Source organism: Chaetodon trifascialis, chromosome 19 (assembly GCF_039877785.1).
Source record: "Chaetodon trifascialis isolate fChaTrf1 chromosome 19, fChaTrf1.hap1, whole genome shotgun sequence".
Taxonomy (NCBI): domain Eukaryota; kingdom Metazoa; phylum Chordata; class Actinopteri; order Chaetodontiformes; family Chaetodontidae; genus Chaetodon; species Chaetodon trifascialis.
In genome coordinates, this window is record NC_092074.1 from 14,739,457 (window position 1) to 14,753,352 (window position 13,896).

The 13,896-nt window shown below is 43.3% G+C and overlaps 1 protein-coding gene across 3 annotated transcripts in view; it reads right to left on the reverse strand.

Annotated features, from left to right (window-relative positions):
* The window catches only part of stxbp5a (syntaxin binding protein 5a (tomosyn)), an 84,736-nt gene that overhangs the window by 25,335 nt on the left and 45,505 nt on the right, over nucleotides 1-13,896 (reverse strand). For all 3 annotated transcript variants that reach the window (XM_070986907.1, XM_070986908.1, XM_070986909.1), the window contains 2 exons: nucleotides 7,828-7,891; nucleotides 6,906-6,989 (listed from right to left, as the gene is read on the reverse strand). In XM_070986907.1, coding sequence (XP_070843008.1) covers nucleotides 6,906-6,989; nucleotides 7,828-7,891 — 148 coding nt within the window. The remainder of the gene's footprint in view (nucleotides 1-6,905; nucleotides 6,990-7,827; nucleotides 7,892-13,896) is intronic.

A 13,896-nucleotide genomic window follows, 5' to 3' on the forward strand; every position in this document is an offset into this window, starting at 1 on the left:
TCTGTCCCAGAGTAAATTGTCCATCCATCCATCCATCCATCCATTATCTATAACTGCTTCTCCTTTGCAGGGCGTGAGGGGCTGGAGCCAATCCCAGCTGACAAGGAGGGCGAGAGGCGGGGCGCACCCTGGACAGGTCGCCAGTTCATCACAGGGCTGACAGACACAAACAACCCTCATATTTGCACCTTCTGGCAATTTAGAGCAGCCAATTAGTCCACAGACATGCAGGCTGAGAGAGGAAACTGGAGCACCCAGAGGAAACCCACGCAGACATGAAAAAAACAAGGTCCACACAGAAAGGTTTGAATCCAGAGCCTTCTCGCTGAGAGGCGAGAGTGCTGAACCAATAAAATGACTCCGTGGAGAACTCGATTTGCTCCCAAGGTGGGTGTTTTTGGAAGCACAGCCTTGAGAATTTTCAAAGGTCTCATTATCCTGTTTTTTGCAACAGGATTTCCTCCAGGTCACCGAGAGCCTGATGAGACAGAGCCATGGTGATGTGACATCATGCCGCACAGACACAAAGCCTCGCATTATCTCGTTACGCAGGTGATGACTCACTCCCTCTCACTCCCACAAAGACACACAAATACAGACGAATAAAGTTCTGAAACTTACAATGGTTTGCTTCAAGTGATCTGTGGTTATGGAGCTACCTGATTTCCTGTTGGTGAAGATTGTTTTTTGGACATAATTAGAGCCACAATGAGTAATGGCTTAGGTGTCTTATCTAAGCTGACAGCGGATGTGAGTCCTGAAGTGACAGAGACGGTGGGATGCAGTTTGTCAATGATTTGCTGCCAGAAGTGATTCACCGGTGTGCAGTGCCAGGTGGCGTGGATGTAGTTCTAGCAGGTGTGCTGAATGCAGTGTGAACTTATTTCCAATTCTGTGAAATCCCACGGTCTGGAACTAAAGTGAATTACCCTATACTGTATAAGCCATACATATAATTAGACATAGCATAGCATATTCTTAGGGATCTGGGACCTGATGTTGGCATCAGGAGTGACTGATACGTCTTGTTCTTATTATATTTGTGCATAGATGACAGGAGCTTTAATAAAGATGAGACATTAATGAGGTCAGATACCAGTGGAGGAGGGTCTAAGATCATTTTCTTTATGCTGACTGCAGCTCAGAAAAAGGATGTGATCCGCAGACATTGAAGAAGATACTAAAGGCTAAAGCTTATCACAATTATATGAGAAAAAAAACCCCCATTCGCCCGTTCAGAGATGCGTTGACAGCAACGGACTGAATTCTACAAATCTGTCAGCGCATTGTTTGCTCTGACAGTCCCAATAGGGAACAATGCACTGGGCTTAATTGGAAAATGAGAAGGGTAATTGAAACACATGGTACCCATCATATCAAACAATACCAATTAAAAAGACTAATTTCATGATTTATTACATTAGGTCAGTTTTCACAGATTGGTCTGTGGGGGATGAGGGAATTCAGTCAACACTTATTAGAGTCACACACACACACGCAAACACACATGAGCGAAGTGTGTCCCTACACATAGACAAACACACACACACACACACTAATTCGGAGCAAAGACGAAAACAAACAAACAAATTGAGATTGGTGGAGGAAACTAGACATAGCCATAAATATGCATATCACAGCCCTAAGTAGAATAGCTTCTGCCAGTGTTGTGTCACACTGGGACATGAAGACAGCTTAGTCCTCAAGTGCTGCGCACACACACACACACACACACACACACACACGCACAGGGGCTCTCACAGCGTCGGTAATTCAGCTCAAGAAGAAAAACATTCAACCAAAAAAGGCTTAATCTAAAAAACAAGCATTTGGGGGCAAGCGTGTCAACAGTGATTTCCACAGAGCAATCCCGTCTTGTACTGGAACGTGAAATCCATTCTGTTTTTGTGTTTCAGCTGTTACATAAACCCGGAAAGAAACAAGGCCCCGTGAGCCTTTATTTACCAATCAAGACTTTTCCTATATTAAAAAAGATGATGCGCCATCATCGGTAATGATTGGAGCAGGAAAAATATGCTATGTTGTTATTACTCACAAAGTACAACAGAGACTTTGGTGTTTAGTTTTGGAGGGTGCTAAATGAAAAGTCAGCGGGATCACGAAAACCATTTACTCTTAAATCCACCTAAATTACAAATAAACAGCTTGAGATTGTAAGACCCTGGTGATGAAGTTTTCCGAGGATTGGCTCCAGTCTGAATTGTAATAGCTTTGGAGATCCTCTAACTTTTCATCAAACGCCAACATCAGGTCAAAATTTTAATTTGCTTCAATCAAAACTTCGGTTTATAACACTGTCACTGTGAGCGTGTTAGCATGCTGGCTTCAGAGCTGCTAGCATGGCTGGAGACTCTTATTAATTTCATTGCTGCACAGCCGGACTGCTTTGATGGCAGCCAAACTTTATATTTTTCGATGGTTTTAGCTGTATACTCTGCTACGCATCGCAACGGCATTATTTGTTATTACCTAAATGACAGAGAAGATGAGAGTCTAATCTATTAATACATATGTTGAATGTTATTATTCATGTTCATTCAACTTCATAATGGCAGCAGCAGTCGATGAATGTTCTGCACTGGGCAAAAGAAGAAGTGGTAAAAGGTTGAGACTGCACCTCTAGAGACCATCCACTCCACCCATTAATGGTTGAGATACTTCACTGTGGACCACTCAGTGACTGACGTGGTTAAAAACACCATCTTAGTATTTGTTAGGAATCACATTAGGAACATAAACTCACCAATAAATGTCTGAGTGTGTGAATCACCTTTTGTGTTTTTAACAACATGGAGAGTAACACCCAGTTGATCCTGATGGATAGAGGCCCACAGAGACTGACCGTCACGTAAAGAATTATATTCTATCCGCTAATGGATATTGCACCAGACTTGCCAAATGACCCATCAGCTTTGAACGGTAGCGTAATCTGTCTGTATTCTCAACAGATCTTAGGGGGAAAGAAAATACTTCCTAATGAAATCAGACTTGTGTCAGATGGAGTTTGTCAATAATTTGCAGCATTTGCTTTTAATCTTCTTGGACAAGCAGATGGGAGGGATTTACAGCACGAGGACAAATCAAGTAAAGTCAACCGAGCTGTCCATCAAAAAGAATGTGCATTATCCCACATGCACAAACTCATCCATTGGGAACTAGTTTTAAAAAGTGTGACTTTTTACTAGTTTTTAATTAATTTTCATTCATTTTAATTTAAACCAGACTGATCCCGAATCCAGCATTCAGACACAGTTGTTAATTGAATTAATTCTGGTGTTAAAATATGTTAATAACACAAATTCCTCCACAGCCAAAGCAGTTTTTTTGTACTGCTTGGAAATGAAGCAATTAATGCTTAGTGGTTGTGGGAATAAGTTCACACTTTTACTGTGTTATTGCAGGCTGTCAATAATAGCTCCGAGAATTGTGGCCCTAAGTAAACAAAAGCAAACATTTTTGGGGTTTTGGGCTGCATTTGTGCACGCTGGTTTATCGCAGTCACACCAGAAGTAACCAAAAAATTTCTGCAACAGTTACTGGGCTTTTCGGACGGCTGGTCCCTTTTGTATGATTTGACAGAGAGAGAAAAAGAGGTAAATAGTAAAGGAAACAGGGAAATACTAAAACCAGGAGGAGAAATACAGCAGACATTACTGATTGAGCTGTGATAAACGGTGAAAAACGGTGGGAAGTTGGGCTTGTTTGTATAAGCAGCCTGCAGAATAAATTAGTGAGGTTGAATAATGGGCCTTTTGAAGGCGTGACACAAAAATAAAAAATTCATCCATGCATCCACTGAGCGAGCGCTGAATGGGTGCCAGGAGACAAACAGGAGGTGGGGGGATGCAGAAACTTGGAGCTGGCTGTGATATCAGACATTCAGCAGGGCCGGACTCAGACCAAGGTGTTGAGTCAGACGGAGCTGAGCGGAGCAGGGTCAGGGTGACGGATGCTCTCTGGCTAGCTCTCACTGGAAACCCATACTGCTGATCCACAGCTAATCATACACGATCCACGGAAAGACACAGCTTAAAGGCGTGCTCGCTCAGCTCTTCAGCCTGTGGAAACAAAAGTTTTATCACCTCTTCTGTCTGTTAAAACTCTGCCGGAAACTTTGTTGCTGTCTGGGTGCCAGGTTAAGTTCAGCATCTGCAACTGCTAAGAGCTGCCTTCATTAGAACAATTTCGTTATTATACAGTACCTAATGTGCACCCAACCTGCTGATGCTGTGCTCACAAAAACTATTCATCTCCACTCTTTGAAATCCTGGACCAGACTACCTTTCACTTGTTTAAACATTCAGGAAAAAACTGAAAAAAAAATCTTCCAAAGTCTGAATCCATCACTGCACGGTCCGCTGGCTTCCTCTGCTGCTGAAGAGAAGAAGAGGAAAAGCTTCCTCGTTCATTTCAGTCGACAACTTTGATACTTGGCAGCGAGTTTCTAGGCAAATAGCGTTTGAATGGAAGCAGCTGGAAGAGGAGCGCACAGCAGGGTGGATATAGATCGCTGTAAAAAGTTATTTCACCCTCCAGTATTGTTTGCAGACGCTATGAACAGATGACATTTGCATGCGTATCAACTAAACAATGTAATAATTGGCTTACGATGGATGTTAAATGTATGTTTAACGGCAGAAATGAGAGAAGATATGCAAAACATAGAAATCAAATTAGAGCCATGTTTCCATTGCAACCATCTTGATGTTGGACATTTATTTCAGCCTTCACTGCCTCCATCATCATTCCCAATTAAACCAGCAAAACCAATTACAGCATTGAGTTTGCCTTGTTTTTTGAAAATGTGGTGTTGCAGAAATGTTCGTCATTGTGAATAAAAAAATCCTTTTATTGCAGATTATTATGTAATTCTGATTACTTAAGTGATTATCACAACACAGTGATCATCTTAACTTTGTCCACTCCACCCACCTCCACCACCCCAAAGCTGAGGTATGATCATTTCCAACAGCTCTAGCTCTTAGTCTGTTTAATTAGCGTTGCTAAAGCCCTGTCCACAACAGCAGTATGAGAAAAGTCATGGTGCAATCATAACAACGTTTCAGTGGAGATGCAGCTCAGCAGAGGACAAGGCAGAATTTAACTTTAAACCATTTGGATGTTTTCGCCATAAGACTTTCCACAAGAGAGGAAAGTGTCTTGTGTTGCAGGCTCTTTCACTTCGTCGGTGGAAATCATCGCGAACGAAATGAGGAGCACCCCCCGCCAACCCCCACCCACTCAACCCCAAGTCTCTGGAGAGGTGTAGCTGTAGGGGTTTGGAGAGAAGAGACGGGCTCCCTTGGGAGATTCAATACTAGAGACTGTAATACCCTAGAAGCAGTGGGAGGATATTAGCTTATCTGAGAGAGGGAGACAGAGCAAAGGCAAAGACAGAGAGGGAGATCCGTGCATACTGAACATAGAAAATCCACTCTCATTGTTGTGTCTATGTGGTCCTCTGTGACTCTTGTTATCTCAGCGTGCTTATAGCACCGCAGCACTGCCAATGAGGTGAGCACCAGCATGAGCGTTACAATAATCTCATTGTCTTCAACAGCCGGTTTGGCTCTGTGTCTAAACATGCCGGACACCACTGTATGACCACATGTTGACTGTGTGCGTGCGTGTGTGTGTGTGTGTGTGTGCCCACAACCATTCAGTTGGCTTAAACCTCAATGACAACTTTATGAATGAAATCTATTCATAGTCATACTCAGTTCCCAGTAAGACTCCAGGTCATTGACTGCTGGAGGTCAGACTGCGCTCAGACCAAGCAGAAACAGAGTAAATCCATCCATTATCTATACCGCCTATCCCTTTCGGGGTTGCGGGGGGCTGGAGCCTATCCCAGCTACAATGGGCGAGAGGCGGGGTACACCCTGAACCGGTCGCCAGCCGATTGCAGGGCCGAAACAGAGTAAATGCATTAACCAATTACAAAACCTGCACCAGAAAAGACACAGGCTGTATATATCTACAATAGATCATAAAAACTAAATAAGTGGAGAAAACAGTTTGCATACAAACAGGAAAGCAGCTCTGACACTCTTTTTTATTACTGTTGTGTCTTTTTATTTATAGACACACACTGTTGCCTCAGGGGAAGCCGATGAAGCCACATGACTCAGTGCTTTAAAATGCTTTAAAAGGGTGGACCTCACACAAAATGTTGTCCTGTTTTTTTTGTGTTTTTTTACAGCCCTAATAAGCAAGCATGATCCCGGTGCAGCCCTGCAACCACACTCTGGAGACATGAACACATGGCACTGCTGTTTAAATCATGACACAAACTGTTCCCATTTGTAAACGGCACCACTCGTCTGAAAAACATCTTTTCTTCAGTCGTGAGCATGGCACTGACCAAAGAGACATTCGCTGGCAGGCGGATTTGGTTTCTACCTGTTTCCAGTCTTATGTGTGTATTTCCCAGGATGTCTTTTCTTTTGAGGGATTACTTTTATGAATATCTTCAACCTTTGTAGCTGAATAGCAGAAATCCAGTTACTGAATCCAGTAAGAATTGGCTGTAAAACTATGGCAAACCAAACTTCAGCTTTATCTTCATTAAATGGCACATGAGAGCTCCTATGAGGACCAACCTGTCCCCCTCTGTCCTACTGAGATAAAACACATCACCTACAGTACAGTACGTGTATGTGTGATGTGCATATGTATTCTCAACTCACTGGCTGAGTCAGCTGTATTAAACTGTCTGAAATTCAAGGTTTGTTCTAGGAATAAACTCACACACGCACATGCACAACTCATGAATATGTAATTTAATCCCCAGTTTCTGTATTAAAAGATACGCTGCAGATCAGAAGTGGGAGGAATGACTGAAAGCCGCTGGAGAAGAAAGGAAATAGGGGAGATTTGCCTACCTCATCGTAAGTGTAGCGATAGTCAGCCTTCTTTGATTTCAGATCCCACAGGACCACGATCCCAGACTCAAATCCAATTATAAGCTGGAGAGAAAGAGCGACAGGCAGTCAGTGAGATAGGTAGGAGAGATGACAGAGAGGAGATAGAACAGACCCCATGATGGGCGGAAAAAGAAGTAATACATTTGACATTCACGCGCAGCATGAAAGGGAAGTCAGGTATAATCAGACTACAGGGGCTGAGGAAGAATCCTGCCCCCTCTGGTTCATAAGAGCTGGGAGCAGAACATGCAAAAAGGTTTTTTCGAACATGAAGTACACATGTTTTTTGGATTCTGAAGACTTATTTATAGAAACAACGCCTAGTCTCAATACTTCAAAAGTGGGCATGACAAGGCCTATTATAACTGTGCTGTGGAAAGTATCCCACAAAGCTGTACATCATGTGTGCTGGGACAGTGAGGCTGAATTCAATCACAGTTTCATTTCAATCATATACAGTAATCATCTTCTCAGCCAATCACCTCAATTATCTTAAAGTGTTTAAAAAGCTAAGCTAAATGTCATGCAGAGGTGCATGACAAAAACAGCTTAACTGGCTTCTTCAAGTCAAGGCCTTCATACAGTCTACAAGCGGCTGTGAGTGATAGATACTGTTAAGAACAATCTAACATTTGTTACTGAGTAAAACTTTAATGTCTAAAGTGGATCTAAATGTCTGCTGGTTGGAGAATTTCCACCACGCATTTGGTTTACACTTGCTGATGAAATCAGTGAATCATAAAGTGACATAACACTAAAAAAAACCAACCTGAATCTTGGTTGTTTATTCTCACCAGAGTAACAACACCTTATTTTGAGTGTGTGCATGCTCGTGTGTGTTTGTGTGTGTGTGTGGGGGGGGGGGGATGCTGTTCTTTACCTTTCCCTCATCCATGGGGTTGTCACTTATGTGGACGACTGGTCCAGGGTGAGCCTTAGAGGACCTTTAGAGACAATGAGAGAGACATATGGGGAGTGTGATGCAGTAGTCAGACATCAAAACCACGGCACAGACATAGAGCTCACAGTGATGTATCGAGAGGGTTAAGGTGGGAAGCGAGTGTCTTTGAACCTGTGGAAGAGGTCCACTAGGGAGGACAGAGCTGCCAATCACTCCTAGGCTCTAAAAGGCTGTTCAAAGACATAAGCTCACTTCAGGTTGTGATGGATGGCTCTGTCAGACCAGACAGTTCCCAGTGGCTATGTGTATGTGCATGTGTGCATGTCCATTTGCATGTCAGCGGAGAAGACAGCACAAAATGCTTGCCCACCTCCCCCCAGCCGCCTGTCTGTGCTTTACCCTCCAGACAGCCTTATGTCAAAGCTCCTCTCTGTGCGAGCCACGTGGCTGCAGAATTTACCTAACCTGCCCTGCCTTAAAGACACGAAGTAGGCCGAGCAGCACCAGAGAAGGTCACAGCTGAAAAAGAGTGACTGTTAGAGCCCGAAACATAACCCCAACACCATGGAGCAAGGGCGAGGACGGCTGACAAGGAGAGGAAGAGGATGGAAGCAGCAACAGAATGTAAGTAATGCAAAAGGGGGCGAGGAAAAGACCTTGTTTTGTCCAATGTCTTAGCATTACAAAGCTTATTTATGCTAGAGGTCTGACAGGGAAGGACAGGACATCATGATGACAGCATGAAGCATAAAAATGTTAATTTTCATACTTAAAGTCTACTTGATTGATTGATATATTCCAGTCAAAATACATGTTTTGGACTGAAATCTACAGAGGACTGATGTAAACTCTATTTCTAAAGTTAAGCCCTGCATGAGTGCACACATCTATGAGTATAAGACCAAGGGAAGCACTGACAGCAATGTGTACATGTTTATGTTACCTGTTGAGGACCCTTTCCGAGGTCCTGGTTAAGATTAGGGTTTGGGTTGTGGTTAGGCTGTCCACAATGAATGGAAGTCAATACAATGTCCTAACAAGGATAGCTGCACAAACTTTGTGTGTGTGGGCAGGCAAGCAGTCAGTCAGTTGTCTCTATATTTAGCCTGTTTGTGCTGTAGCCTTATTACCTAAGCTCTACTGCAGCTGGAGCTGTTGATTTATCCAATCCCCTTGTCTCTCCGCTAACAGCCGTCCACAGCAGCACGCACATGTACACACGCGCACATTTGCATGTCGGCACAATTAAGACACATAGTAACACACATCCCATTTGTAAAACCTACATCCATAACAAACAATTACCCTCTTGCCGAATTACAAAATGCAACTTGTACGCATAAGAGCTTCACCGTCCCATCCCGCGTGGTTCATTTACTCCAGTACGCGCAATGTTCTCTATGTTCCCCTGTGAGACTCCGTAACAAATCTCATTTGTTGGAAAAAAAAAAACAAAAAAAACTGTTGTTATACACTAAATAAATCTGACATGAACACATTCACAAAGTCTACAAATACATGTTCAGGTTTGGAGATAAAGGAATCACCATGGCAACAGAGGCAGGACGGGCAGAGCACAGACAGGCTCCCAAAAATCATCCATACTCTGCCACAAACACACAAACCCACCCACACACACACACGCACACGCATGCGCACACACACACACACGCGCACACACACACACACACACACACACACACACACACACACCGCCTGCTTAACTACTTCACCACGGCCCTGTAACCACACATCCCTGCCTGTGTGCTGCTAATGACTCTGCATTTTGCATACAGAGTAAAAAAGATCTTCAGGGACAAGAACATTTGGGTGTGCGTATATGTGTGTCTGATAGCTTTAGTCGTCATACAGATAAATGCTTTCGTGCACATGCATAGTACTACAATATCTGTTTCTATGCATCCTTGTTTGGCTGTGAGCATGCCGTTACTGTCATGACATCATTCACAGTTTTGGGCATCACGTTCTTGTCGTTCAGTGACTGATTCAAGGTCTTTCATGTCTCAAACACACTCTCACACACACACACACGATAACTACTAGAGTTCAACTAATTGCCTCATGGCAAATCTAACACTTGCTTGGTGCATCATACATAAGATCTTTCACAAATCTTCACCCCTTGGCACCATCATTCCACCCAGTCATCTGTTATAAACCTCTATTGCACCAAATCCTTCTTTGCACATCAGATATTCATCCCACCCAGTGGTGCCTTCAGCACATTAAGGAAGACGGACCATTGCTGTACAGTACACGTGTCACAAGCGTGCGCACACAGAGACCATAAAGCAGCTGTCTGGGTGTGTAGATGATGCAGGGAGGATGTTTAAGCAAGAGGAAGGGTGATGTCTCATTGAATTTGATAGCATCTCTTCAGTGCAGGCACACCCATACACATACACACACACACACACACACACTCACACACACACACACATACAGGCACACATACATTAAAAAATAATGTCAATTTTAAAAAATGTGTGATTTCTGGTATTATGCATGTATGAAACAAAGCACAGCATACCCATTAACTAGCAGCCTGCATGCACTGACACACATGTACACTGACTCACACATGCACAGTGAAGTCTGAACATCTGGTGTCACCACGGGTGACACTCTGGGGCAGCACAGGCGCAGTCACCATAACAGTGTCTCTGCGGCAACATGGCTCGAGCAGCTTGTTTGCGGCACACTCATACCGTACGTGCCCTCATGTCACCTCGGTAGACTGTGAGTGTTTAATGCACAGGAGCTTATGTAAAGCTCATTTATGGGGCTAATTTGTTATTGTTACAATACATGATTGCTATGTGGTAGTGCTAGCCCAGCTAGACTGATCCTCCGAACCTCAATGAGCACATCAAGAGGTGTTCAATACATGAATGAACAAAACTTCAATATGAAATCCTCAAACTGACCAAAGCTTTTGCATTTGAATCCCCTCTTTCTGTGAACTGACGGTGCTACTGCTCAGCCGTGATACACAGTGCGTCAATTACTGGTTGAAAGCTTACTGAAGGACAGCAAAAGCAGCTGAGAGTTAGATGAGAACATTGACTCTCATATGTGCCTATTCAATATGAATCCACACCTAGCAGCCAATTAGCTTAACTAAGCATAAAGATTGGAAGTGGCTAACATGGCTGTGTCATAACTCACCCATAATGCCAGAGTTTAATTGCATAACACCCCCCCCCCGTAACACTGCAAAATGTTTTTGTAGGGATTAAAGAAACAAGAGATATCATGTTAATTAATGAGATTTAGAAGTGCTGGTAGGCACTTTTTTTTTTTTTTAGTGGACAGAACCAGGCAGACCGTTTTCCTCTGCTTCCTGTCTCTATGCTAAGATAAGATAACCATCTCTTGGCTTTAGTTTCATATTCAACAGATCGGTACAAGAGTGGTATTGATCTTCTCACCTAACTCCCAGAAAGAAATCAAACGCGAGTACTTCCCAAAATGTGGAACTTGAAGTATTTTCTTTCATAAACACTGCTCATATAAGTTTAGCTTTATATTGAACTGCATGAAACAGTTTGAAGCAACATCATCATCATTGTGATCTATAGTATCAGCGCATGGCAGTGTCACAGTACCAGGTCTATACCTGGGAACCTGTTCTCCTGGAACCACTGCCAGTGGATCTGAGGATACCGGAGGCTAGTAGTGGACTGCTGTACCAGCTAGGACCTCACACATGCATAAAGACACAGCAGAGAGGTCCATATGTACGGGCATTAAACATTCAAACAAGTATTTCCAACACTGTAGCTTCAGGGTACTGAGTGGGAGAGTGGGATAAAATGAAAGAGGACGGAACAGAAGAGGCCTCAGGCCCGTGTTCACGTGAACTATGTGTCATACTAAGCTGTTAACATTTTACCACTCCTAGTCCCACTTCTCCCCGGCTCTCTGTACCCAGTGACCGTCGAGCTGAATCAAATCACACACACACACACACACACACACACACACACACACACACACACACACACACACACACACACACACACACACACACACACACACACACACACACAGCCGCTGCCAGGTACATATACATAAACATCATTACATATACAGTGCATACATGCAGGCAAATTATGCATGTAAGCAAACACAGATTCAAATGTGGCCTTACTGCAATGTCCGTAAGCACTGTGCCGGTAGCAATGGCTGAACTATAGTGCCATGCAGTTTGTACTGTAGGATATGTGTTTGTCTGATAGTCTTTCCAGTACAGTAGCTTGGGAACAGCAGCGTGAGTCATACAAACACCAAGAGCTCTGGGCCAAGCCAGGCCCGGGGCCACTGGCACAGCTACTGCAGCTTGTCTCCAAATAGCAGGGCCCAAGGGATGATGACCCCAGTACACACCATATCCTGGCCTCATTACAGCAGTCACAATAGAACAGAGGTGTAGCAGGCAGGGATTGGAATAAAATTTTTCATGATGCTTTCAGTAGCAAAATACAAAATATGTAGGTGACGGCCCCTGCCTGGTCTGCTGGTGTGTGTATGTGTGTTGTGTTGCAGCAGTTACTGCATTTACCTACTGTGCTGTTGTCCTTAAGGTGCCAGAGGAGCCTGACTGCAGTGGCAGGCCAGATCTGGAGCAACTTCCTTGTGCTCCATAGGTTATTAAAGCCCCATTTCCCTGCGCGGATCTCTTTCCTGCACACACGTGCAACCCCTCTTGCTTTTGCTCTCAGTTTATTTCCTTTACCCTAATAGCTTGAATTTGTAAGCATTTATATGTACATTTCCCTTTTTTGTCAGGTCCACTGGGCCAGATTATAATAATACCAATGCAGTTTGTCCTATGACCTAGTTTGAAATTCAGGTGTGAAAAATGCCCAACATAGTTTTCCAGAACTCAAGGCAACATCTTCAAATCCCTAGTTGTCCAACTAGCAGTTCAAAACCTGAAGATATTCAATAAAAGCTAAATGATTGTTTCGATAAATGATTGAAACACTTAATCAATTCTAAACATTTTTGTTGCTACATTTTCTGTCCGTCGACTTATCGACACAAGGCTAATTCCCCTTCATTTAGATCAAGTGCTATCTTCATCTGATGACAGTATCAGAGGAGAACAATGGGAGAGGTACAGTACAGAGGCTTTAGTATCTGGACTCTATCCCTGCCAACCCCACAGCTGGCAAAGAGACAGAAGGAGAGAGAACAAGAGAATCACCTCAAATCTCTCTGATCTGCATCAAAGCAAACCAGAGACGCACACTCAAACGCTCAAACGGATAAAGCAAACTGAAAGCATCTGTAACAAATTTGAGGAATCAATTCCTGGCACTGCTGCCATCTCCAACACACAGTGTGCCACAGAATGGCTGTGTGAGTGATTGAGGCCTCAACCAAAACATATGGGGGCCTCATTTCCTCATGCTAATTGCGCAGTTTAAATGGAAACAACAACATGTCAAAGAAAGTTTTGTGGCTTCACAAAGCTGTTTGGCTCAGAATGTTAAGTCAGATGATGTTTGATGATGGTTGCAAATAATCTTTGGGTGGGTTGAGGGAAATGGAAATGAGAGATGAGAGCAGATGGGCAGATGTAAGATATCAGGGAAGAGCAGGAACATGAGAAATAGGAGTACTGATGCAGGTCAATGTGGTTCAAGAACATTATAAGCCATAATCTACGGTGTGTCACTTCTAATTTGTAAGTACATGTCATTGTATTATTGCTAATATAAGTGGAAATGGACTAGCAGCATGGTGAATTTCCTGTAATGTTTACCGCTTCTGCAATTTGTGATGTGGAGAAGGGGACATTGAGGCCATTTAAAATTCCACTTACAGCCTGTGTGACCTTTCGTTTGATGTGAAAGTGGCATAACGCTCTATTTCTAACTCTAACACAAACTCCAGTGTTTTGAAAGGACTAATCTACCTTTTAGCAACGTCCCGCCAAAGGTTATGGTTGATGAACTCAAAGAGGGTTTGACAAGTTAATACATCATTTCATACTTTCGAATAAAAAGTAAGCTTTCA